Source organism: Paramormyrops kingsleyae, chromosome 14 (genome assembly GCF_048594095.1).
Source record: "Paramormyrops kingsleyae isolate MSU_618 chromosome 14, PKINGS_0.4, whole genome shotgun sequence".
Classification (NCBI taxonomy): domain Eukaryota; kingdom Metazoa; phylum Chordata; class Actinopteri; order Osteoglossiformes; family Mormyridae; genus Paramormyrops; species Paramormyrops kingsleyae.
In genome coordinates this window covers 22,513,874-22,541,776 of record NC_132810.1, presented here as the reverse complement: position 1 = coordinate 22,541,776, position 27,903 = coordinate 22,513,874, and the positions used below count along the sequence as shown (strand labels likewise).

General features: G+C 39.1%; 1 protein-coding gene across 4 annotated transcripts; it reads right to left on the bottom strand.

Moving 5' to 3' along the window:
* Positions 1-27,903, bottom strand: sh3yl1 (SH3 and SYLF domain containing 1). 4 transcript variants are annotated; one of them, XM_023794321.2, is made up of 11 exons: positions 27,758-27,903; positions 14,428-14,538; positions 13,727-13,840; positions 12,304-12,368; positions 9,827-9,939; positions 8,829-8,957; positions 8,537-8,687; positions 8,299-8,365; positions 7,518-7,577; positions 3,655-3,870; positions 1-1,503 (listed from the first exon to the last, which is right to left on the bottom strand). In XM_023794321.2, coding segments are annotated over exons 1-10 (1,011 nt in total). In that variant the 5' UTR covers positions 27,759-27,903; the 3' UTR covers positions 1-1,503; positions 3,655-3,670. The 4 variants fall into 4 exon arrangements, with proteins under 4 accessions (XP_023650089.1, XP_072554947.1, XP_023650091.1 ...); XM_072698846.1 differs by having other exon boundaries at positions 1-3,870; XM_023794323.2 differs by having other exon boundaries at positions 1-3,870; positions 7,518-7,571.

The window sequence follows — 27,903 nt, the reverse complement described above, 5'->3', positions numbered from 1 at the left end:
TTAAAGTAAACTTGTTTATTAATGTATGAGGTCGGTACAGAAATGCATTTGACAAAATCTACTTCTTTGGTTAAATGGGACTCTTAAGTAAATAAAACATGATTGGCATCATTCATTATTTAATTTAACAAACATTAAGGCTCTTCAGAATGGATATGGTTTCTTTGTGTGTTTTGTTGACAGATTCTAAGTACAATAGGGATAGAGGCCCAGCATTCCAGCTAAGAGCAGATAAACACCTTTCATTCACTGCGGATCACCCTCCAGAATAATACACTATGAATTATACGGAGGTGGTGTTTTCCTTAGACACTTGGATCAGGTTCACGACATGTATAAACATTTATTGTTGTTTTTACCAAAGGAATTTGACATGCCCCACTGTGGCCATGCGTGTTATTTTAACTGGCATAATTAATGCCAGAGGACATTTTACCAGCCTGATAAGTCCATTCCTGCAGACAAGAGACATGCAAGATGGTGATTTACAAGATGTTAATAAGTTAACTGATAGTCCATAGGTGAAAATCGAACACTTCTGCCATAAAACTCACAGCCCTCCAAAAAAATAAAATATTTCAGATTTATATACGAGAATGAATACAAACATAAGCCAGTCCATCTCAAATTTGACAGAACTAGTCCTGGACAAGGGAATGTTGTGATTATTTCCTCAACCCTAAAGAATGCAGGGCTAATCTCTTAGTAGATCCAGCTACAATGTTAATTACTGCTGACTAGCTGCAGTACCCATTACAAATGTGAATCATTAATATATAAATGAGGAAAGCACAACAGTAAGCAAGAACCCCCAAGAACCACAATCCTAGAGGAACCACGTGTATCTTTTATACTACAGTCCCATTTAATTACAGGAACCCACCACAGATTTTGAAGAGAACAGAACCATTAAACAGAACTCAAATTTTGTATTTTGTGTAACGCTACCAAAGCATAGATCAAAAAAAAAAAAAAAAAGCTACACTTAAGATGCATAACCAGAAAATCTGAGGAAAATCATCATGCCTACAGGTTACAGTGAATCTTTGATCAGTTCTTCAGTCATGGAGTTCCATTTCTGTCCCTTATGTCCCAAAGGCAGCCCAACAACTTTCAGTCATCGTAAACAAATTATTTAAGTTGACTGGGGGGACGCATGTGCCTTGCACACAGTAAAAGTTCTGTGTCCCCTTATCAGTCGTACCACATGGCCATCTAGCATTAATGTCAGATAGTTTTGCAGTTGGATTCTTGCCACCCTTCCTGTTTGACGCCGGTGTTACAAAGTTGCTGCCAGTTACAATAGTGACAGCATGCTGATCATTTCCACAGGATGGTTTCAATGGGTACTGCCCCCCCCCCCCCCATCTTAGATAAATGATTTCATCGACATGCTCTCATTGGCTGCCACATTCAACAGCATGCAAACAAAGTCTGTCCTTCTTGGGATGCCACTGGTCTCTAATCTGTGCAGTGAGGGTGCTCCAGGATCAAGTTTGTGGACTAGCACAAAAGAAAGATAGTTTAACAGGCTTGAACCACCACAGAGCATGACTCTTAATTTGTAAAGTCCAAATGTTAATAGAAGTTTTTATTTAAATGTATTACAAATTTGCATTACAAAACCCTGACTGATTCATGGTTTCCTCACAAAGAGCATCCGACTGATGATTATACAGTGCTCACAGATAGTCTTGGCACACTTCCTCAATTCCGTAAAGACATTGCAAATTTATTGGCTTCATAAAAAAAAAGTCCATTGACAAGCAATGTTTTAACGTATCTGCACATCTCACACAGACATTTCCTTTTTATAGTCAATTTCCTTCTGTTGTTGCCATTTTGCTATTAATTGCAACTGTAGTCATTGGCTCCAAAAACGATACCAATACACATTTAGCGTTATTGCAAAGGTGTAACCAATTTAAAAAAAAAAAACACCCAATGATGCTTCTCAAACTTTTAAACTCAGAACAGCTCTTTTAGAACTATAATTTCGGTTTCAATTTATCACTACTGGAAATGAATGCTTCACTTAAAACTACTGGTTGTTTCTAATGCGATACGCATTTTTTGTAAAATTAATTACGTTTTGTTATAAAACCAATTTGCAATATTTTCACGGAATTAAGCAAGCATCCCAAGACTTTGTCAGCACTTTATATAGCAGTGTTTCTCAATCCAGACCTCAGGGACCCACAGACTGTGCACATTACTGCTTCTTTCCTGCTCCCTGCTGAACAGTCCGTATTTCTGAAAGACATGGATTGTCCATGTGGGTCCCTGAGAACCAAATAGTGAAGCACTGGTATATAGGAATGTGAAGTCAAGATAGGACGGGTTTGAGGAAGAACAACCTCAGAGACCAATGCAATGGAAAGTCATCGTACAAGATTAGGAGGAAGGTTGAGAGCTTCAGGTTATTTTGTTGCATCAAGCCTTTCCCGCAAATGCTGCAAGACAAGACACCTTGTACAAATTATAGTGTGGAGCAAATTGTGTTCCTTATGCAAAGACATGGCAACAACCCTTACTGTGGGAAGTGGATTGGATTCATCCAATGGTTGACCTGCATTTTCCTGATCAACTCTGGAGACAAAACTGTTCATTCTTTTCCTGAATAAAGTTAATATAGCTGAATCTTTTGCTATACGTGTAATTTTCTAGTCTGAATTTCATAATGTACTTGCTATATGTGGCTCTCAATACAAGAAAATCTTCCTTTTGGCACCTGCACATACCAGACTTCTGATGTAAATATGGTGAGGTGGTCTGGACATTAAGACCCTGGTTGCATATTATTCCAAAATGCAAAGATTTATAAAGATCATAATCCAACACATTTATTAGAAATTCAAATAGTGTGACATTATATATCTGTTCAAACAGTCATTCAAAATTCATAATTAGTTTGAAGCTGTAACCATGACGACACAGAAGTTCTTTTAATGGTAGAATTTACAAAAAATTAAAACACGGCAGTGACTGCTGCCAATAAGTTATCTGGATATGCCAGCCATCTGGACTTCAGCCTCCCACCTTTAAAAAAAACTTTGCAACATAATTTCAGTTGTAAAGTATTGAACACTGGTTAAAAAAAAAAAAAAAAAAAGTCACCCTAAACACAAAGTGACAGCCATGTGGGTAACACTATCTAGAAGAATCCTTTAAAGCAGTGCTTCTCATCCCAGCCTGAGGACCCCAAAATAGTCAACATACTGGCTCCCTCCCAGCTAAAGAACAACAAGAAATACCTGGTTCAGGAATGTAGGGAGCCAAAATGTGGACTGTCATGGGGTTGAGGATCGGGCTGGGAAACCGGTCATTTTGCCCAAAGATTACATGCATTTAAGAATACAAAAAAAATCCTTCATTGTGCAACATTTAGTAACAGAATCAAGATCTAACCATATTCCTACAAAACTAAGAAAACTTTCAAAATTAAATTCTGTGTAGTGCTAATCAGTTTCCAATTAATTTTTGTACTGGTCCCTGCAGCCCTTAAATATTTAACACTTAAATGAAGATGAGTGGGGGCTGTGGCATGCCTTAACAAGCAATAGAAATCATACCTCCTTCAGTTGGTGACGTAACATTAAACAAATCAAAAGACATGCAAACCAAGTACAACTGCCGGGAGATATTCCCACTGACCTGCTGCCCGCCCTGCTCAGTTGAAGGAGACAAAGTTAGCAGGGAAGATGCCTACTTGCCCCTGCAGCTGCCCCTCCCACCAGTCAAACTGAGAGTCGGTCTTGGTGACCACGGTGATCTTGTCTCCCACGTCAAAGCTCAGATCCCCAGGCTGCTGGCCCATGAAAGGGTGCACTGCAGTGACCACTAGGGGCCTGTCCGCTTTTCTGGATGGAGCTATAGAGTAACAGCAGCAGAATCAGTTAGCTCAATATGCCAGGTTAACATCATGAAAGTATAACAACGATGACAACAGCAAAACACATTTTCAAAGGAAATGAACATCTGAAATTAAGCCAGTTGTATAAAATTTACAAGTGATTCACTGGGGCCCAAAGACCTGCTTCATTCCAATTTCATACCAACAGGGGTGTACTTCAAACAACTCAAAACATTTCTTAAGGGCACAATTCATCAGTCTTGATTTACAGAAACATGCTACCCTACATTTAACTAAATGTATTCCCATGTAATTTGTATGTAGTGACAAAGAAATGTACTGACATCCTTATATCAAAGGAAACGGGTGAAAAATATGCTGGATTATTTCTACACAAGACGAGTTGACACACACTTGTCATAAGTGCTGTCCAAACTATACACTAGGGGGCAGCACATACAGCATTATAACATTTGCATGGCAAAAATATTAAATGAAGAAATAACATGAGCAAAGGAAAATCATTAAGAATAAGTTATGCATGGCAGTACTGATTAAATCAAATGAGTCTCCAATGAGGAGAAGTTCCGGAATCTGTACACTTATTTAAAATCTACCCACTCACAATGACCTCTTGGGGAAGGCAAGTGATTAATTCTTTTGACATAGCAAAATGTCAAAATATATGAATTATTCTCTACATTATGTTAATAAATCTTATTTCGGGTGATTGATTATTCACGTTTAATAATGTAACCCGAAAACATGTCACGTTTACCTGGAAAATACACAATTAATTGTGCAAATGAACAACTGTATTTCTCCAAATACTAATTAGTGTACATGACTGACTTAATACACTCTAAAATGACGCACCTTACAATTTAACGTTAAATGTCAATGAAACTACATTGTAAAACAAGATAGACCTACCATTTTCATATGAAAAGCGATTTAAACATGTGCATTATAGTCTTTGCATTCCGGGGGGGGGAAAAATAAAATAAATATTTTACAAGACATAAAATATATATATGCATATATATATGGCAGATTTTTCTTATAGATAAAACTACTATGTGAAGTCTAATCAAGGGATAGTCCTGCTTCTAAATATTCTTACTGCACTGGTTTTAAGGCAGAAAACAGAACACGGCATATGCTGGAAACTACAGGACAGGCAGTCTGGCCCACTGTCATACAAAAGGCAGCTTTCTCGAATGATCTTTCAAATGTAAAAGTTAACACCTAAGGCACATAAAACTGTTCCCACTGCCATGGAATGCCAGGATATAATGACAACTTGCATTAATTGCACACTACTTTCATTCTACAACCCCCCACTAATGCAAGTAGCAATTAAGAGGAGTTAAAAAAAAAAAAAAAGGACAATCCTACAGATCTGGCAAGAGAATGCAGCTGGGGAGCTTTGTTAGTTTATATTGGCAGTGCGACGACACTGAAGTTATGTGGTTTCCTGCTTGTACACGCATCCCCGTGAAAGTGCTTTGACAGCACGTTTAGCAAAGGAAGAACCTGGCTGGGAATTTCCCAGCTGCGCAGGTGCCATAGATAAGACTATTATAATGGAATGCAATGCAGACTGATGCATTGGATTATGCAGCAGTGATTTGTGCATCGGTTGCAATACAGAAGCAAACACTTAAGGACTAATGCACTTTTACTGAAATTAAGTAAGGCTAATTGTTGGTAATAACACTGACTGCACACTTAAATTACTGTTCTCTGCAAATTTTAATATATTAATCAAAATAGGGGCACCCAGCAATTAAAAGTTTAAGTACTAGACCACAGTTGGGGCTGAGTTCTGCAGGGCTACACATTTTGTAACTGCAAATAGAATGTGGCCATTTTAAGAGTCTTTGACTAGGAAACAGAATTAGTGTCTATTTCATGCCTATCCATTTCCATGGTCAGGAAATAGAAACATCATTTGCCTAGGCGATCTAAATGGAGATCTTCCGGGACTGGCGAGAGCATTACCAATAGAAAGCAGTTACCAATGAAAAACTCAAGGAGAATTAAATTTAAAGGGCAAATATTTTACATACACCATGAATGCTTTAAAAATTCTTCAGGCGCCCTGATTTAGTTCAAACACATTTATTTAAATATCCTTGTATTGAGCATATAGGCATGCCATTAGGCTGCTGAAATGCAAGTTATAAAATGTCAAATTTATATTGGTCGGCAATTTCCTAGAGAAATAGACAAATATCTTGGTCAAGGCCATTACAACAAAATCCATTTCATGCAATTGAACATATTGACTGTTATTTAACAATTATGCGTCATCAATAATCACCCAGTTAAATTTCTGAAATTCTCACAGAACTGTGAATGGCGGTGTTGCAGTTATGGTCACAGTAACCAAAATTGGGGCATCTGATTTGGTATACTCAACCAAGGAAATTCAGAACTTTGGGGAATTTAGAGTAATACTGATGCAACCCTCTGCTATTATAAACAGGGTAGAGTGCACTGCTGCACTACTGGTGATTAACAAAGATGATTGTCTGGTGATTGATTGACAGTTTCTGTAAGGTGGGGCAATTTGTCTGCTCTTAAGCAAGGGCAACTGAATCACCATCAATGTTTGAAAACAAAACTATATTGTACAATAGAGCTGGAGTTAAATCGGAAGGGAGGACCTGGCTAATGATGTAGCTTTCTCGTGTGTGATTCTTAAAAAAGCAATTAGAAGTTATTACTAGGTTTCAACGGTATGATGGTATACCATGGTATTTAATAACCCAAAGGGTTTTTTAATGCCGTAAAACATATAGACACTGACACGGAGATGCTGTATTGAGAGGTATTGTAGTGCATAGTTGTTAGAGGCTACTGGTGCCTCACTTAAGTTTAAATAAACGTTTTTAAAAAGGCAGACAAAGAACAAGCATGTGTAGGTTAATGCCACACAAACAAAATTCACCATGAATGAACTATTAATTGTCACAGTGGGCGTTCACCAAGCCCGCTGCTGCTGGAATGTGTTCGTGTCAGACAGGTCACGGTATCAGAGACTGACAATAAGTCAACAACTTTAGCTGCTTCATCCCGAGACCCGGATCTCAACAGAACCGTTCCGGATAAACCGTGTCACAATGGCCATAGAGCCTGGCTCAGGACCAATAACCTTTATTGACTGTTTTTGTCAATTTTACTTGCAAGTCGCATAGAAAGGTCCAAAGTGGACTTAAGCACTTGACTTCCATATAGGAACAGAGTGGATAACCTCTGCTACAGTCAACATCTGCCATACGTCCACCTACCCAGTACAGAGTCATGGGGAAGAGAGGGGGGGAAAAAAAAAAAAGGTACTTAATATTTAAGGATTCCCGTTCACCAAGTTTCCTGGCATGATACCACCATCACATTTAACCTATGCGAGATGTTAAAATAATATTGGTTTATCAAACTTGCAAAATGTTCACAACTGAATATATGTCGCAGAAGTGACTGGGGCAGCCCTTGCTTATGGTTCTTCCAGTTCAAAGTAAACAGTCTTCGATGACAAGTTACAAAATATTTAAAGTGTATCACATCACTAAAGTGTCACAATGGACACAAACAAGTACAGTATGCTGTACTGTAAATGATCACCATTTTCAAAAGAAAGCAGACAGACATTCATACTAACCAGGACTGTCCCATTTCAGAGCTGCCACATCAGGGTACACGGATGACTTGACATCTATAGCTGAAAATACACAAAAAGCTAAGTAAATCAAACTTTCATACATCCTACTTCCAAATTACAGCCCAGAATCAAAGTTCCTTAGATTGCATGCATTCCTTTAGTTAGCAAGCATGAGCCAAACTACACCCTTACCAAGATGAAGGGACATAATAAAATGCTTAACCAACAACAACCATGTTTGTGTACACACACACACACACACACACACACACACACACACACACACACACACACACACACACACACACACACACACACACACACACACACACACACACACACACACACACACACACACACACACACACAGCTTTAATTTAATGTGGGAGGACTTTTTGTAGCATGCAATCCTTTAAGAATTCCCTAATCTATGTCATTTCAGGTCTCAAATTTATTGGCTCTGCCTCAGGTACCACACATCAGGGTACGTTTCCCAAAAGCATAGTTGCTAACAATGTTAGCAACTTACATAGTTGGGACATTTTGGGAAGTGTACCCCAGTCTGGGATGAGGTTAAACTGAGGTGCACCTTTCAGCCTAAGAGTGTCTCTCCATAGCCTTGTTCCTTTTACCAAAGTCCTCTAGTATACTAGCACTGTGTGCCACTTAGAGTACAGTCACAGCTCTCCTGCTTGCAATTCCCTATAAGATAAGCTTATCTGAAATAAGTGGAAGAGCAGTGTAATTAACAGAGCCCCTCTGAAGGATTTTACAGTCTTACCTTCTGCTTTGCGGGTTACTGAGGGTTTCTGCACCGGAGGCCGTGGTCTTGCGGGTGGAGCACTTGACTGAAAAGTACAAACCAGACTTGCATGTAATTTTCCCCGGCCTCTGGAGCAACTAACATGGTGCAGGTAGGCAGACAAGAGAGTGACATTTCCTTTTAGACAAGCAAGAACACATTTTATGAAGAAGTCATACGAAACCCAACAAAGACACCCTCAGGTCCTAAACGTCACCTTATTGGATTGCCGGAGGTTCTTGCGCTGCCAGTCTGTGGTGTACTTTTCGGTGTAGTCCTCCAGGATGGCATACAGCTCTTGGGCACCTGGCGAAGGTTCCACATTCCCGTTCAGGATCTCGTGGGCCCGGATATCCTGGGAATAAAACCTGCCAGACCGAAAAAAAGTCAAACACCTCAAAACTCAACTTGGCCATTAAACTTCACGAAGAGTCTTCAAAAGCTAGATTTAGGATCCGTGCAAACTAAATTCGGCACTTCTTGCTTAGCTGTGAGCAAAAGTCACTTGCTTTCTGTTGGTTTCTTTGCGCTCTATAAGATAAGAGCCCTCCAAGGACACCCCTGCGAAGAGGCCACGTGACTTGCAGTAGGTGAAGACAGCGGCTGTGCTCCGCAATGCCACATCCGCCTCAACGTTCCTGTAACAGAAACATGACATACATTACAGGGCCTGATGACATCAAAAGCACAAAGACTCAATAAGAACACTGTCCAGGTTACTTGTTCACCGCAGAAGACATTTAACTGATATGTAACTAGACAACTAGTATAATTTCTGAGTTTATTGAACTTTTATTCCTATGACCTGAAACATTTGCACAAATTTTGTATGTCAAGATGCAACTTTGTATCCTGACAGATCACTTAACACGAGACGAGAATCCTGGCATCACGTGGCATTCGCCACACCAACTGGTACGTTGTTACAATGGGGGGTGGGGGGGACCCAAACAACCATGTCATGTGATATTAGATTCCCGACACCCTCACTGCACCACCCCTTAGCCCATGATGTGATAGATGCTCTTCAGGCACCAATCCAGTTCCACAGAAAGAACAACTCCTGCCCCAACATGTAGTCATTTATAAATGTCTATTTATAAATGATTTAACACATACAGGAGACACACACACACTTTCTCACCATACAAATATACTAATTATAGCTTTATCTATAAATAAAAAGACATAACAGCTATTATCAGTTCGCAGCCCATAAAGCACATAAATAACTGTGATGAACGCAACAAATCTTTTCACTAAACTGAGTCATAAACACGAAATGTAGGGAAAAAAAAAAAATAGACTAGCTTCTCGGCCCTAAATTGTTGGTAATCAAATATTTTTTTGCAGGTACAAAGGGGCTGACCAAAATGAACAAGGAAAATGTTAATGCTTAAAACACAAACACTCAGACCTAAAATAACATTAAATAAAAAAAAAATAAAAAAATTCAGCGACACTGATCGAGGCCAAAGAACGCCGCAGAAGCAGTTTAGCGACTCACCTGCCCAGAGGTCCCACTGCCACGGTACAGTTGCCTCCCAAGGTGAGGTTCCCGCCTTTCGTGAAAGCGTCAATGGCCCTCCTGTGATTCAAGATGATGACCAGGTCTGAAACCTTAGGGAAGAAGGAAAAATCTTAGGGCAAACAAAAATAAATATTCCAACAGAAATTAACACAACTTTCAGCAGATTCATAAAATCAAGGACATCTACCCTCTAGAAATAATCCCATACTGAAGTCGGAGACTTCTTAAACCAGATTTTTCTCTGAACAAAATGATCCTCCATTGTCATTATAAAATAAAATCTGGACTTCAAATAACCCCTTCTGTTATTTCATACTCATCCAGTACCAGTTGCATGCAATAATGCAAGTGATCTAAATGTGTATACATGCTGCCCAAAACAATGACTATGTATATTCCAGTTAAGAATTTCTCTTGTTGCATGGCAACGCCCCCCCCCCCCCCTTTTTGGATATATAAGCAAGGGCTGCAAATGTTCTCACTGGTCTGTTGGCTTCAATGACAAATAGTTAGAACGAAGTATTTGCCAGAATTTACTATAATGAGAAAGTCTTGCATCTTTGGAGGATACGTCAGCACAGAGACAGGGAAGGCAAGTTAGATAAAAAGTGTACCAAAAAAACCCCACAGCTTAGATATCACATGACACATCCACTGAGGTACATTAAAATGTATAAAACAGGTTGGTCTAAAACAGCCAAACTGAGAACGATGTGTTAGCTATTTCACACTCGCTCAACTCTGAAAGCAATAGGGTCACATTAGGTTACTATAATTGTAATAACAGAACATAGAAAAATAAACTTGTGTCATCTACAACCATAGAAATTAAATATCCTCATCTTCCAATATGCTTCTTCTGGACAAGGTTAGGGGGGTGGGGTCGTGAACCCTCTCTCAGGCAGCATAGGGCATGATGATCAGCAGGTAACAGTGTTCAAACATTCCTGAAGGTTCAAGTGTCTGGATTGGCTGTGGAGCAGCGCCATTGAGCATATCCTAGATTGCACGGCAGCCAAACTATTTCAAAACTGGAAGAAAGATTATACATGCTCCAGTTAAATGCTTGACGCAACTGACGATTCAAGAAATATTTCAAGCGGGACAACATTGTGAGTTTGGTATCATGATACATATGCAGCGCACCGAAAAGGCATGAGAATACCAAAGCATAAAAGCGGTAGCCAAGCTAAACCAAACATTAATGTAATCTAATAGAAGGAAGCAAGACAATTAGGTCATCTGTCAAACAAATGGTACAGTCAATGCAGACCTAACCAATACTACTACCAGGTTCCAGAAAAGTTTGCAAATTTCAGCTCTGTTATAATATAGGTGAAATAAAGATTTAACAATATTTGCATATATGGGGCTTTGTCTCTGTCTTCATACTGATGCATGTGCAGGACGGATCTGAAGGTACTCATGAGGCCTCAAAATGTTTTCAAAAGTGTGACAAAATATCGGCCAGACTCCACAAACGCGAATCAGGTTCCAATGCTTCAAGATTATCCGACTGACATGAAATGTCGGAAACAATGCAACTAGTCATGTGACCAATATGATTAGGCAAAGGGCGTTTATTTGCGATAACGAAAGGCAGGCGTGAGTGGCATTAACAGCACTGCAGATGCAGGGCCATTGCTTTTGTCAGAAACCAAAAATAAAATGACTGCAAATGTCATTGCCTCCTGAAGACGGATGGCAAAGGGATGCCAATACAACTACTATCCTCACACTGCTGTATAAGCTACCATGACGGGGAAAGAAAACAAACAATCACAGTAGCGTGTCCCAGCATGCAATGTGGCACTGTACCAAAGCTTTGTGGGCCATTATGAAAGGATAATCCCAATTTCTTTTGTGAGTACAAGATTTTTTACAGTGAGAAATTACTTGTTCTGGAAAGCGGTCACTTTAGGCATAAATAAGTCTTAAACATTTACACATGCCCCCTAGTTTGTAAAATTAAGCCATGAATAGTGAAAACTGAAAGTGTTTGAAAAGTAGTCAAGCCACAAAAATTCTATGCATTGCCCCCCCCCCCCCCATCACTCTCAGTTTATAGCTGAAATTCTACAAATTGTAACAGCAAAACAGAGTATCAGGCATGTCACCCTAGCCTTGAAGGCATACAAATCTTATCGCCGTTCTTAAGCTTTTTTGTTGCACAAGTGGTTGCCTGAATTAACTAATTTAAAATGGGGAAACACACACACACACACTTCTAATTTGTACTATACGTAAGGTCTGAAGGAGTTTCTGTACGCTAAATGCTCATATTTTAAGATGTTAAAATTAAGTTAGAAGATTCCTTTTTCTAAAGCATTGAAGTAATAATCTGAGATTTACTGCAATAGCAACAAAGACTTCAAATGACAGTAACAAAGGATATACCATGGATATCAGGACGAAAATGCCTGCAACAGGTGGATCTTAGTTTTCCAGCTTACCTCAACGCCAATCTCAAACCCTCCTCCAAGGCCTGCGATTCCAATAGCAGAGGGAGCAGACCAGCCTAAAGTGAAGGAAATACTTAAAACACTCAGTAAATGAAGAACATTTAAAAATGTATTAAGGAAAAATTATTCAACTCCACGCCCTTCAGGGAATGTATTTTGTTAAAAGTGGCCTACTAAAGAAATTCAAAATTTGAAATAAAGAATTCTGTGAATGAATGGAAATCTGATGGTTTAAACAAGCTCCAAAATAAATCTCATCAGATTCTGACACACACACGGTAAACATATCCTTATGGGGACCGCTCATTCATTTCAATGGGAAAAATGCTAATGCTAACTATGACAACCTTAACCCCTACCCTGCCCTAACCATAACCATCCAAACAAAATACAAGAGTTTTTGCATTTTTAGTTTTTTCATAGCAGTCACCGATTTTTATAAAATAGAGTTTTCCCTTATGGGGACCAGGAAACCGGTCCCCATAAGGGAAAAAAAATGGATATTTATCACGTTATGGGGACATTGTGTCCCCATAAGGATAGGTACACACACACACACACACACACACACACACACACACACACACACACACACACTTGAATGACTAATGTTTTGCAGAGGACTGACTTTTGACACTCTTCCAGGTCTGGGCATTTCTCTGCCAGACAACAGTAAGATACTCCCATGATTTTTTTTTTAGAGATATTCATTTTAAAAAGATACATCACTTAATTTCTATATTTTACATTAAGTATTAACTGACCATTTCCCACCAAAGTGGTGTCCAAAACACACAAGTCCATTGCTTTGAACACCAAGACTTACTACTTTTTCCCGAATTTCTTAGTCATTTATTTTTTGTTGGTTTTGGATATGCTGCAGAAATGGGTAAGTGTATAGCAAGGACCTGGAATGGCAGTAGTTACTTGTATAAAGCTTGATTAATGAAACTAAATGACGTGTTTAAAAAAAAAAAGAAAAAGTATCATTTGTATGTTAACCCCTCCCTTGTCAGACACAGCATTTCTTAACTGTTATTCACCTTATAAGCCTTGAAGTAATAAAGTAATATATAACAAATATTACGACAAAGGGAAGTGTTCAACATTTAAATTTTCCTCAAATTAGACTCTTCCAAATTGCCCCATTTTGCTTCGATGACAGCACTGCAGACTCTTGGCATTCTTTCAACCAGCTTCCTGAAGCAGCCACCCATAATGCTTCAACTGCCCTGAAAGTTCTGGGCACAAGTTGCCTACCTTGCTCTTAGTCTTTGAGGCAACTCATCCCAAAGCAGCTCTAAAGGGTTTAAGTTGGGGGATTGTGGAGGCCAAGTCACCTGTTGCAGCACCCCATCTCTTTCCTTGTTCACAAGACACTTACTACATGGGGGGAAGTGGGCGGCTCACTTACGTCCATCAGAGAGCCGAGCCACCACGATTCCGCTGCCACCCCGCGCTGTGATCATAAACCCCGCCTTGATAACAGATATGATGGCCAGACCTTGTGCTTTGGCGATCACATGAGCTTCAGGAGAAACAGCAAGGAGCAGATCACAAAGTCATCCAGGGAAAATCTAATGAGTATAAAGACCATCCATATCCTCTCATTACATTTTTAACTAAACATGCTATAACCACATTCTTAAACTATTACAGTAACAGCATATTCTTTAACGGGCAGTACATATCTATACCTGCACCTACATATTCAGACACTATTGTTGGGAATCTTTAGTCAGGCATAGACAAGGCCTGTCGTCTCACATTCACCATTAAGTTATCAACATAATTTCCAGACTAGACAGTTGGATAGAATGCACAAAGAGAAAACACAGCTGTGGGGCTCGTACATGCGTTATTGGGAGAAAGAGAGAACAGGTATTGCCAGGCCCAACTTTAGCAACCAAAACAACCTGCAAGGACAGATCCTTGGGAGAGAGCAGTCTCATCAACATGCAAGCATGACATCAGATGACAGAAATGCTCCCCATCGTATGCCAGGAATGGGCGCAATCCCGGTGACAGACGGCCACATTAGCACCGAGTCGGTGACAGAGGACGCTGCCTATTAACCCATTCACAGCGAACACGATAAGGCCGCCAATTACGTACGAGGAATGAGCTTGTCAGGTCCAGTTCGGTTGGAGATCTCTGTGAATTCCCGCAGGATTTTGGCAGCCTTCTTAGACTCAGACCTTAGGTTGGACGGTATGGGATTATTCACTAGAAGAAAGAAAAAAAAAAAAAGTTTAATAATGTCTTTACATTATAATTTTATTGTTAGATTCAGCTTATCAGAACAAATAACCAATCACCACATAAAAATTGGTACCTAGTATCCTTATCAGAAATTAAAAATTAAAATTTAAAATAAATTTTAAAAAATTAAAAAATAAAAATGCACTGAAGTTATCCATCAAAATGTGATGATTTTTCAATAGTTTCAACGTTGGTAAATTTCATCCTCAATTTTCTGATAGAAGCCTACAAAAACCCACTAAACTAGATACCAAAGTAAAGCTTAATTTAGGTTTTCCAGATTTGTACTGAAGTCCCAGTGAAAAAAAAATGACAATGGTGGAAACACACCATGGGAATGAAGTGAGGTTGCCACTCATCAGGCTAAGAGCTACCACAATAGTCATCTCAAAACCAATTAAAGAGGCTTGAAATATAGCGTCTATTTGGGACTTTATCAAACCTAACCTGAGCCAATTTTGAGTCCGGTACTTACTGATATTACTGTAACCAAACTATAAAGCATTTCACATTCCTTTCCACTGGCTTTCTTCAGCTTATAAGGTGCATCAAAAAAAAGCATACACATGCATTAAACTACCTAAATAATCCTACCACTTTTAGGTTCATAAGTATTACAATAAAATATATCTCAAACAATTAGCAGAAACACCAATTTCATACAAACTGATTAAAATCAGGAAAGGAGGCAGTGATTGATTTTCATTAAAATAGACTTAAGTGCTAAAGTAACGCATAATATGGACATTTAGCCCAAATACCAAAGCCATTCTGACCTGGAAAACATTTACATTTTTGCTGAAAAATAAAGAAGTAGTGACAACTTTGCGTCAAGCCAAACTTTCCAGAGACTTGTTTGGATAGATAACAGCCGACAGAGCAATACGAGTTGTTCTTGGCTATGTGCCCTTCTTTTTTGTGGTTACCTCAGGGAGGTGTTTAAAAAGAAGAAAAAAAGAAAAGGTCACTTTCGAAGCAGCCTCCCAAGTTCAAGAAAAACCTGTAACGTAATGTCAGCAGAACAATACTCAATCACGCTCAGAAAGACACTTCAAATCATAATGTCCGGGTTGCACCAATTAAAGTATTTTGATTGAGGTGTACTTCAGGATGGTTTAATCATAAAACTGTTGTGTCTTGCACTTGCCTAAATGAGAATTCCCAGAGCCAAGGTTCGAACAACAGGTTCCTTTATTAGTTTTGCAATACGCTTACACAGGTAACAATTCACCTAGTGCTCTCTTCTCGGCACCCCGTTTTCGCTCTGTTGGTGGGTAAATCTATATACCACCCCATTTCAGCCAATTACCAAACAGGTCAGAGGTCAACCAATTAACAGTTTTCAAATTCCCCTTTTTTAATCTTGTGTGTGTGCACACATACAGTACACCACACTCCTACCCTTAAATCTGAAACAATTTAATTTAATTTTTTTTCCCCTTTCACAGATTTAATCTATCTGGAGGCCTAACTGTTCTTCTTGACTTCAGGCGCTGAGGGAGTGGCATCACCCTCAGATCCTTGCTGTCCATCTACCTCGTGTGTTCCTGAAACGCTCACAGGCATTTCCACACAAGAATGGGTGACACAGGAACAGACATTTCAATTTCCTGTTTCCACAGATTCACCTGCCCAAATTCCTTCTATTCCCTCAGACACTTTGCACAAGAGACATATTGACCAGTTGCTTGCTACTGAATTGGAACAGAGTAGTTTCCCATATATTTTTACCAAAAATGTAACAGGACCCAGTTCCTTCACAATACACCCGGGTACCCACCTGACACTTCCCCCTCCCCCTTTGTTACGAACCAGCACCTTTTGGTTCAGCAGGAAGGATTTACTGCGAGTCTTGGCATCCTTACAACTTTCCTATAGAGCCCTGTTTCTGACGCATTCCTTCAGCAAAGTTTGGATTCGCCAATGTAATCCTGGTCTGAAATTGTCACCTAATAAATAATTCTGCCGGTGACACTGTTACATTTTATCATCACTCGATAAGGTTTTACATGCTCACAACCAGTCTTTACAGTTAGCAGTCTCATGTCAGTCCAACTTTCTGCATCCTCAGTCTTTTAGTGTTGTTCATGACTCCATTTTTCTCTCAAGAAAGTTTGCCTCCAATCCACCTCGCTCGCGACGCTCGGCCTGACGAATTCACTGTAGCTCAAACCCGTGGACTGCCTCGGGCGTCGCTCTTGTCCTTACAAGCACGTTCCAAATGTCCAGTTTTTCCCCACAACCATGACACTGAAAATCCTCGAAACGACAGTTCTGTGGGCTATGCCCCTTTCCCAGACAACGATAACAGTCCTGCGCTCCGTCCGCGACCCTATTGTGGTGCTGCATCGCTCCAGGCCGGCCGTCTCTGCGCACACCAACATGATCCGTCCGTAGCTGCACTGAAAATTGACCGTTCTGCATGCTTTCCAATCCAGCATTAGTGCACTCAAAGCTATTTGTAATTTCCACCATCCTCTGCCATGCCAGTATATTACATATAATAAACTGGTTAAATTTGCAGATGACACCAAGGTGGGTGGTGTAGCAGATACTGATCTAGCAGCGGAGAGGTTACAACGGGATCTGGATTTAATTAGTGACTGAGCTGATACCTGGCAGATGAAATTTAACGTAGATAAATGTAAGGTACTCCATGCAGGGAGCAGAAGTATAAAGTACAGATTTTATGGGTTCCACTGAAATAAAGGTAGCTGATTACGAGAAAGATCTCGGTGTGTATGTTGATGCTTCCATATCCCACTCTTGTCAGTGTGGGGAAGCAATAAAAAAGGCCAATAGAATGTTGGGTTACATCTCTAGGTGTGTGGAGTTTAAGTCAAGGGAAGTGATGCTACGATTATATAATTCCTTGGCAAGACCCCACCTAGAATACTGTGTGCAGGTTTGGTCACCATACCTCAAGAAGGACATTGCTGCCTTGGAAAAGGTGCAACGGAGGGCTACGAGAATGATTCGTGGTCTTAGAGGAATGTCTTATGAGGAGAGGTTAGCAGAGCTGAATCTGTTTAGCCTCGAAGAAAAGAGACTAAGGGGGGACATGATCCAGGTAATTTAACATTCTAATAGGTCTGGATGCTGTTCAGCGAAATGGTTAATTCAATATTAGTTTAAATACTAGAACCTGTGGCCATAAGTGGAAAGTAGTGGGAGAACATTTTAAAACGAATTTGAGGAAGCACTTCTTTACACAGCGTGTAGTTAGAGTATGGAATAGTCTTCCTGCAAGTGCAGCGGAAGCTAAAACCCTGGGTTCCTTTAAATCAGAGCTAGATAAGATTTTAACAACTGAGCTATTAGTTAAGTTCTCCCCAAACAAGCTTGATGGGCCGGATGGCCTCCTCTCGTTTGTAAATTTGTGTTCTTAAAGAAGCATACAAGGCAATGAGAAAATAGCTACAACAGTATGCCACCTTATACACTTGCAGAAAATGTCCATCAGATCTACCTTTAGTGGAGTGGCATTCCACCCAATGACGCACCGTGCATCTCTGCTTGAAAAACGGCAACTGGCTTGCAGAGGCAGGCACCGTCCGACAGCCTTTACACTCTGACACAGATATAGATACGTTCCATCAGCCAACATCTAACATACACAAGTAGGACAGAAATAAGATATACAAAAGTTATTTTTAGTAACCATAATAATCTCCTCTGCCTTTCCAGCTCATGAATTTACTAATGAAAGTGTCCGCTAGGACTTTAAAAGCCCGACAGACGTATACATTTTTGATCTGGTAATGCAAAGTGCAGAAATCAAGACCAAAACACCAAATTTTCAGATAAAGATCAAGATCGCATATCTAACCAGTTTAGCCTATTTCTGTCAGCAACACTTGTGGTACATTAGATTAGTTGCTCGGTTGATGATTCATTTTTTTCAGGGGGGGGGGGTTCATTCCTTTTATGCAGCTGGATGGGTCAATCCATGCTAAATCACCACACTTTCGATGTGGAACAAATGTCGGAACAAATTTTTAACAGGCTATATTTACCTTAAGTTGTACAGAAGTGGTCCTTATATTGTTTTAAAGTTATTGTCCAGCTCTATAGATTGAACAAATAACATGCCATCCACATTTGAATAAATTACTATGTAATAACTGATTAAATAATTTATAATTTAAAAAAAAAAACAAAAAAAAAAACCTATATTTCAAAATTGCTCAATTCCTTACAAAAGCTAGCTCATAATATCATGAACATCTCCAGAAAATTTGGTCTTTGGTTTTTAAGGTGTTGCTGAGATATCCTGACGTAAAAGGTAGCTTCACATGGTTTCATATCACTAATGGGCCTTTCTAATGGCAGCCACACTGACATGAAATAGTATAACAAGCACAGGTGTAAGTAATAACATTAAGGTCACAAATATGCTACAATGAAATTTAATGGAAGCTTCATTAATGTCATTGCAGACACCTGTACTTGCCATACTATTGAAAAGGTCCACGTGACTAATATGGCTAATAAATGCCTGCGTTCATTAGAGGTGAGTGAGGTGTGCAAATCGGTCCACTGTAAGTGCACACTTAGGGGATCACTCAACTTTGCATGCATCAAAGGTTATGTCATGGCTACATAGTAAAAAAAATAATTTTGAAATTTAGGTTTTTTGCTCTTAAATTTTTTATATTTTAATCAGTTATTACATAGTGATTAGTGCTGAGCGATAAAACTATCTTGATTTTTTAATCGATAAAAAAAAGATACACACAGACTAAAACTTGATCAACTAAGTTTTAGAGAATGCGCTGAGACAGACAACTCGATGGCCTATCGAGCAGAGGTTTACTGAACGCTAGCACAACAGCCAATCACCGACGACGTTGTAATTTTGCCCATCCTCCCTTAAAGAAGCAATGGGTGCGTTCGACTTGGGCTTTAGGTCTGTCTGCAGCTGACGCGACGTGGAGCGCGGTCTGCTGGTGGCTGCAGTATAAACTGACTGCAGCCAAGTCGGACAATTTCTACTCCTCGTAGTCTGCGAGACCTGACTGCAATGGCAGCACTGCCAGAAGGGTGTAGTAAATCTATACAAATATCACTTTGCACGGTCTGTCTCAAGTCGTCTTGCTCTCGCGAGCATTTTGTATCATGTGACATGGTGACGCGTGGTGAAGTTTTGCAGCGCCGGACAAAAAAAAAAAATCTAACCATGATTTGGCATTTTTTTGAACAACAGGGTTCTTGCAGGTTTCAGTAAGTTAAATTTAAGACATTTTAAGACCATTAGGAGTAAAGTTTAAGACCAACACGATGCATTACTAGAAACATTCGAATGACACCAGAAATTCTCATATTTTATGTCACTCATATCCTTAGCCCAACATCCACATATCATATGTGTTTACAAAGTGCGTTTTAATAAGTTGACATGTGTTTAAAGCACGTGGGAGTGGTATTTAAGGCTTAAACTATAAAAAAGTTTATGTATATGGTCTTTCAGTATCGCGGATTTTCCACCTATCGCTGATGGGTCTGGAACGTAAATTCCACGATAGACTGAGGATCCAGACCCATTAGCGATAGGTGAAAATTCGCGATATAGAAAGACTATACAAAAACTTTATAGTTTAAGCCTTAAAATATATAGTGATCCCCCGCCTATCACGGAAGCTAGGTTCCAGACCAATCAACGATAATGAAAACTGGAAACAGCTGATAAATATGGAAGATTATAAGCACAAAAATTCAAATGGCAATTCATTTTGCAATTGGCAATTCAATATTCAATCAGAGCATGCATTTATCATTTCAATATTTAATCTGAACGTGTAATTTTAAAATACATTTTGCAATCGGCAATTCAATGTGCAAAGTGCTTATGCAATCCTTAATTAATTTCAAAATATTTTGAATAATAAATAGAACAACAAGGCACTGAATTGCATTGCGTATTGCCATGGGTTTTTTGCCACTTTATTCAAATGCAATGGCGTCCCCGGCAATTGCATTGCATGTTGGGGAAGAAAACTCAATTTGCAATTCCCAACTGTCAGACCGCTCATCAAGGCGGACCTTCATTAACGACGTCACTTCCTTGTTTAGGGCCTCACCAGCATTCAATGGACTTGTTCGTTTAGAGAGTAATAGCGACAGAAGAGCCTGTAGCAAGTATTTGTGCCTTAGCAGATGACATGGAAAACAATCGGGTATCAGCATATAGCAGTGCGGGTACCGCTTAATTCTCATTACGTATATGATGATGCGTATACGATCCCGTATTTGCTCTTGCGACATCCCGGCACACGCCTCCACTTTACCCCGACCTGCAGAACTGTCCTAAACGTGGAAATGAGTTGCGTTGTGAACCTGTGGTCGATTACTTTTCCTAAATAAGTTGAAATTTGAATTTGCGAACTGAATTCAGATTAAACTAATAAACTCAGATCGAGTTTTTTTAATGCGACAACTGCATATTCAAGTATACACAATTCATATTCAGTTTCTAGTAGCACAAATATCAGCCCATAGAGGTAGCCCTCAATGGCCACCACAGGTATCTCGATGGCGGGTCTCCCCACTCTTAGATTAGTTTGCATCCTTCCCGTGTCAAGTCCAGTTAAGATGGAAAGTTCCTCTACCCTCTGTGAGAGCAAAAGCAACCTATCAAACACATCTATTGCTGATACCCGATTGTTTTCCATGTCATCTGCTAAGGCACAAATACTTGCTACAGGCTCTTCTGTCGCTATTACTCTCTAAACGAACAAGTCCATTGAATGCTGGTGAGGCCCTAAACAAGGAAGTGACGTCGTTAATGAAGGTCCGCCTTGATGAGCGGTCTGACAGTTGGGAATTGCAAATTGAGTTCTTCCCCAACAGGCAATGCAATTGCCGGGGACGCCATTGCATTTGAATAAAGTGGCAAAAAACCCATGGCAATACGCAATGCAATTCAGTGCCTTGTTATTCTATTTATTATTCAAAATATTTTGAAATTAATTAAGGATTGCATAAGCACTTTGCACATTGAATTGCCGATTGCAAAATGTATTTAAAAATTACACGTTCAGATTAAATATTGAAATGACAAATGCATGCTCTGATTGAATATTGAATTGCCAATTGCAAAATGAATTGCCATTTGAATTTTTGTGCTTATAATCTTCCATAGATAAACACAGGGAATACACACGGGGTTAACGAGGGGGCGTGGCACATGGGAGAAGCGGACGAGCGGGGCAGGACATACTGCACTTTTAATCAGATTTTTTAGATTTTCTAAGCAATTTTTATTCAAATAAGTTTGTTTTTCCATCTATTTTGCTTTTTTTTGTCTTGGTTTAACTTTAAAATCTTGTTTTTATAAAGCACATTAAATAACCCCTGTGTATGATAAAATCTTGCCTTACCATAAGGAGACCGAGAAACGTTCACCTCAAGACCACACGAACAACTAAAAACTATATGCTGGAAACTAAGACATTCACAAGGTAACTCCATGAAAAGCTCTGTAAAAGTAGAAATGTTTATTTTAATTATAATTTAAGATAACGTGAGCCAACTGGCTAGTAGTCTTTTAACTGAAAAAAAAATCACTCCAGTCAGAGAAAAAAAAAGTTACTACATCAAAACATTTACATTGCATTATACTACGGGACCGTTGAATGCTTCAATCTGATTGGTTGACGAACGTTCTGAGGTGTGCAATTATTTTCAGGGAAACGCACGGCGAACGTAGTTCCAGGCAGCTCTCTTGACCGCATTACAGTTCCATATCACTTCGCATAGTTAACTGTAATAACGGAAATTAGCATACAGTACCTATACAATTAAATGAATAAATATACATGCACAAGTTTTTCTGTCTCATTACTGCAATCACACGTCCTTGCACACGCACACTACGGTTACACACTCACACAAAAACGTGTTGTCAGCGCTGCCCTGGCGATTTTATCAGTTAGCCTAGTGTAGCAACTTAGAGGCTAGGAACGTGCACTCTCAGCCACTGACGTCAGGTGCACGCTCAGCTACAACAGGAAGTGCAGGGGAATCTAGCGCTAAATTAGTTCTTGAGGCCAATGTGAACGGTATGTTTTATTTGTATTACTGAATGACATACTTAGTAATTGACACTTACATGACATACTTAGGAATAATTGACTCCGGACCGTTGAATTATTAGAAAAATAATCACCACCTCGGGTGTGCATTATTTTTCTAATAATTCAACGGCCCGTCGTCAATTATTCCTTACATAATGTATGGCATGAAACAAACTTGTAAGTATGTCATTCAGTAATACAAATAAAACATACCGTTCACATTGGCCTCAAGAACTAATTTAGCGCTCGATTCCCCTGCACTTCCTGTTGTAGCTGAGCGTGCACCTGACGTCAGTGGCTCAGAGTGCACGTTCTGCAGCCAGACTTCTCTGTTTGCGTAGCTGCAGTGATCACGCAATGGGATTTGTAGTTTTATTACCACGCAGACACCGGTGCAGACCAGAAAACACAACCAACGGATTAGTTTTACAGCGTTTTACTATTTTATTTTCTGTGGACAACGCTTTTTGGGAATGAACGGAGGTAAGAATTTTAAGACCTAGGATGAAAATCTGGGCATTTAAGACATTTTAAGGCCTTAAATTTAACTTTCTGAATTTTAGACTTTTTAAGACCCCGCGGGAACCCTGAATAAGTGTTTTGTTTGGTTTAGATACTTTTCTACCTCAGAATTTTAAAAATTTTGAGACCAAGAATAGAGGAAGATACTTGTTGCTGTCCTGCTTTATTTTATGTTTGCCCTTTAGCGTATTTGCAATATTATACAGTTTTGCACATTGTTACATTATTATGTAGTTCATTTGAGCTATGTTTCTTTGAATACTTAAATCAATAACCTTCTGTAATTTTAAGGGAATTTTGTATGTAAACAGTAAAATTTGTTGGAAAATAAGTATTTGTTTACTAATATTATTTCAATGTATTCATTCTATTTGTCAGAATAGGGTTATTTTTATTATTTTGATTATTACATGGAACAGCATTGTGAAACTATAATATTGATAATTATCGATATAGGTCAATACAGGAAAAAATACCGTAATATTTTTTTTGCCATATCGCCCAGCTCTAATAGTGATTATTCAAATGGGGATGGCATATTTGTTCAGTCTATAGAGCTGGACAATAGCTTTAAAACAAATATAAGGACCATTTCTGTGCAGCTTACATTAAGGTAAATATAGTCAGTTATAGCCCCCCCCCCCCTCAAAGTTGAAACGGTTTGCTTAAATCTCCCTCAATATTGATCCAAGACTCGCCCAATTTCAGTTTCATGAATTTACGTGACCAAGTCAGCATGCCAAGCTTTGTTAAAATCCATGACGATGAGGTCCGAAAGTGTGATTTGAAATGGAATGACCCGGATACATTACTGTAGAGACTGGAACCATAAACCACCACACCACCTACAGGCTACTAAGGCAGTTAAAGGAAGTCAAGTGAAGGACAGACAAAAAGCAAAAATACAGCTGGATACAGAGTTGCTTATCAAAACAATCTTGTCTTCTTACAGCCAAAACCAACACTATGAAAAAGCAATTGGTTGTAAATCAACATCACGCATTAAAGACTTGGTACCAGTCTTCCTGTACAGTGAGGTTCCTCGTTTTTATTTCACTGAATAAATAACAGTGAGTTTACCATGGGAATACAATTTCTATCATTAATACTGTACAAATAATTGCAGTTTACACCCATCTAGAAAATAAATTAGCTCATTATTGGTCAGCAAACCAATAAGGTAATTTCAGGTCATAAAACATGTAAACAATGTAAAATGCAAATCTCTGCCACACAGCAATTATTTCATAATTTGTATTTGGTGAAGGTAATCACAAATTAAAGATGCACCGTCTTTCAACTTGTCTTTCAAGCAACAAACATGTGTTGCTTTCAATTGTGATTAATCTAAATTTTATATTTAAAAATTATACCAAAAATAAAAAACCCGGCACCCAGTCATCTGTAATCTGACAGTCAGTAAGACAAACAAATGGCAACCATAATCAAATATGGGTATCCACAAACAAACACTAGAGCTACTGAATAATTTTAGTTAAATATACTGTATACACGCACCATATGGACAAAAGTACTAGACACACCTCTTAATCATTGAATTCAGGTGTTTCATTCATTCCCATTGCCACAGGTGTATTAAAATCAAGCAACTAGCTATGCAGGCAGGTTCACAAATGCTTGGGTTACTCAATTCAACAAATATTTGGTATCGTCTACGCTTGACCACCACACAAGGGAACCAGTTTTGCTTCCGCCTGGGCCCATGTGGAAAAACCCAAAAATTGTATAGAGATTAAGGGGGGCAGACAGACACCGACAGGATTCATGGTGTTCATGTGTTTCTTTTAATGACAGTAGTCAATATAACAACTGAACTAAACATCAGAACATCTCTTATTATATTATATTACATAGATATTTTAGTCTGCTTTTCAGGTGGTTGACGCGACAATTTCCGACACGCGCTCTCTGTCCGCTGGGAGTGTGCCGTGTCTGTGTACGCGCGTGAATCGGGGCGGAACTCCGCCATGCGCGTTAGAGAGAGCAGAGAATTACAAACACGCGACCGTGTAGAGACAAAAATGACAAGCTGTTGTGTAAATAAAATAACATAACATAAGGCTATATAGTTTAATTATAGTTTAATAAAAGAACAATGTATAGACCTGTTCTATAGGAAAGGTAACCTTAAATGACTTTCTGTTCACCTTCAAGGGGGGGCGGGAGGTGCACCACCCCCCTAATATAATGGTAGGGGAAACACTGCTTGAGAATCTGGGAGAACTATATATACAAGCAGATTGCCATAAAGCCTATTACAGTAATATAATTCAGGTTAAATACAATGGTTCATAACAAAACTTATTACACTACTTTGTATCGCTTGTGTGTGCTCTGCTATTAACCCCAGCTAATAAAAATACTGTGCGCTGGGAGCTGCATGCAAGCCTCACATCACCAAGCGCAGTGTCCAGTGTTGGACGGAGTGGTGTAAACGCATGCCACAACTGGACATTGCAGCAGTGGAACTTGTTCTGTGGCACGACAAATCATGCTTCTCTGTCTGGCAGCCTGATGGATGAGTCTGGGTTTGGATAACATTACCAGAACAGTACCTGCTTGACTGCATTGTTCCAGCTGTAAAGTTTGGTGGAGGAGGGATAATTGTATGCTGTTGGGCTAGGCCCCTTAATTCCAGTGAAGGGAATTCTTAATGCTTCAGCATACCAAGATAGCCTTCCAGAGAAGAATGGTAGCTTTTATAACTGCAAAAGGGTGCGGTAACTCCAAACTGATGTCTACGAATTTAGAATGACATGAAAGTTCCTGTAGGTGTAATAGCCACCTATAGTTTTGTCCATATACATGTAGTGTACAAAATGCTTCTTATGGTTATTGAGTTAGCATTTGACTGTGGCAAAATGTGGGTATAAACTGGATTAACAAAAAAGGTGATCAAGTGAGTCTAATTGACAAGGACTTACATTTCTCAATCTTGTAACTGGAAAAAAAGCAGCCACACAGGATGTTTCATTTACTGTGAAATCATCTTTCTGATTAGAATATATATTATATCTGAAATTAAAAGCCCAATAGACATGAATGGCAAAAGTGACGTAATGTCTCCTAGGAAGAATGTCATTGTGGATATCTGAAATGCTCTTTTTGACTAGGAAGAATTAAACTACGGATATCTGCAATGCATATCCAGTCTAGTGTTAAAACCGCCACTTATACTTTGTAAAGACTTAGATATCTTAAGTGGAATTGAGACTAGGAGAAATAAAGTTCTAGATATCTTGAAATACATTTTCTACTAGGAAGAAAATAATTGTGGATATCTGCCATTCTGACTAGTAAAAATACAATTTTTACTAGGAGAAAAGCTATTGTGAATATCTAAAATGTAATTACGGATAGGGGTGTGACTTGATTAAATGTTAAAACGGCTTGCCATAAACACCTGCATTTATTTCCACCTGCTCTAAATAGCCCCGTAACATTTATTTATATTACACGGAACACACACTTCTCGAAAACTTCGTATCAGTCATCCACAGAAACACATAAGAATTTGTCTTGCAGCAAATGCATAGCACATTGTTCTAATGAAACTGACAAACCATTTTTTGCCCAGCGGTAATGGTAACCCCATTTAGAAAGTTACAGATATTAATTGATGTCTCGACGCATTTCAAACTCAGAAGGTGCACAAAGTTATGAAAGAATGAATTCAACGCATGAAATATCAGGCTAGAATTTATTTTAAGAAATAATGGCAGACGTGTAACATCCCCTCGAGCAAATTCATGCTTAATTAGCTTTCGTTCCTCAATTCGCTTGACTGTGGCGTGTCAAGTAGCTTAATCATGTTCGGGATTTCGAACCAATTTTAATACATTAAATTTGGTGCAATGGATGAATAATCCTAATATTGTGATTACTGTAGAGTTACGATGCATGTCAGCATTTAAAAGCAGTATAATCAAGCCTGTCATTTTCTTGAAAGTTTCTTGAAAGTTGGTGAAAAAAATAACTGGGTAAGAAAGATTATCCTCCCCCATGAATAACGATTACAGAACAAAACAATGAAATGGGAACTAATTTGTGGTCTATCATGCAATTAAGCTCGCGTTCTAATAAATAAAAGAAATGCTCTACATTTTTGAAAACTTACAAAACACACCCCATGTGTCTCGCTTTGTGTAGAGATGTGCTTTATATTTTACGGCGAAATCGGACTGCTGTTCTGTCTCGTTCAGTAAAATATTTCTCTAGTTTCCCCACATTTTTAACCTTCCACGTAACATAGTAGCGTTATAGTATATAGTAACGTTATATTCAAGATTAAATATATGGAATGCGTTTAAAAGTTTCATATCAACACCTCATTTTTAATCTATCAATTTGCTGGTACAGAACTGGGAAAGCAGAAACTTGTACCTTTATCCCACTCTAGTCACCTTAAGCGCAACTTCATCTCTCTTCATATTAGTCACTTCGCTTTGAAAACTATTTTCAGTCGGGGGTGGGAGGAGTTTACACTTCCAGATTTAGGACGTTCAGCAAACGCCTCATAAAACTGTCCTCTCAAATTAACCAAAGTTTTCAAATAAAATACTTACTTCTTTAAAAGAGACTCTTCCGCTCAGTCTACTGCACCCCAAACAATCTTCTTGGGAAACACTCTCACCTGTACCAGGTAAGGCTGTCTGCCGCTGACCACTTCAAACACCTGCCGAACCTGTTGTTTAGGTCGTTGTTGCGGCCG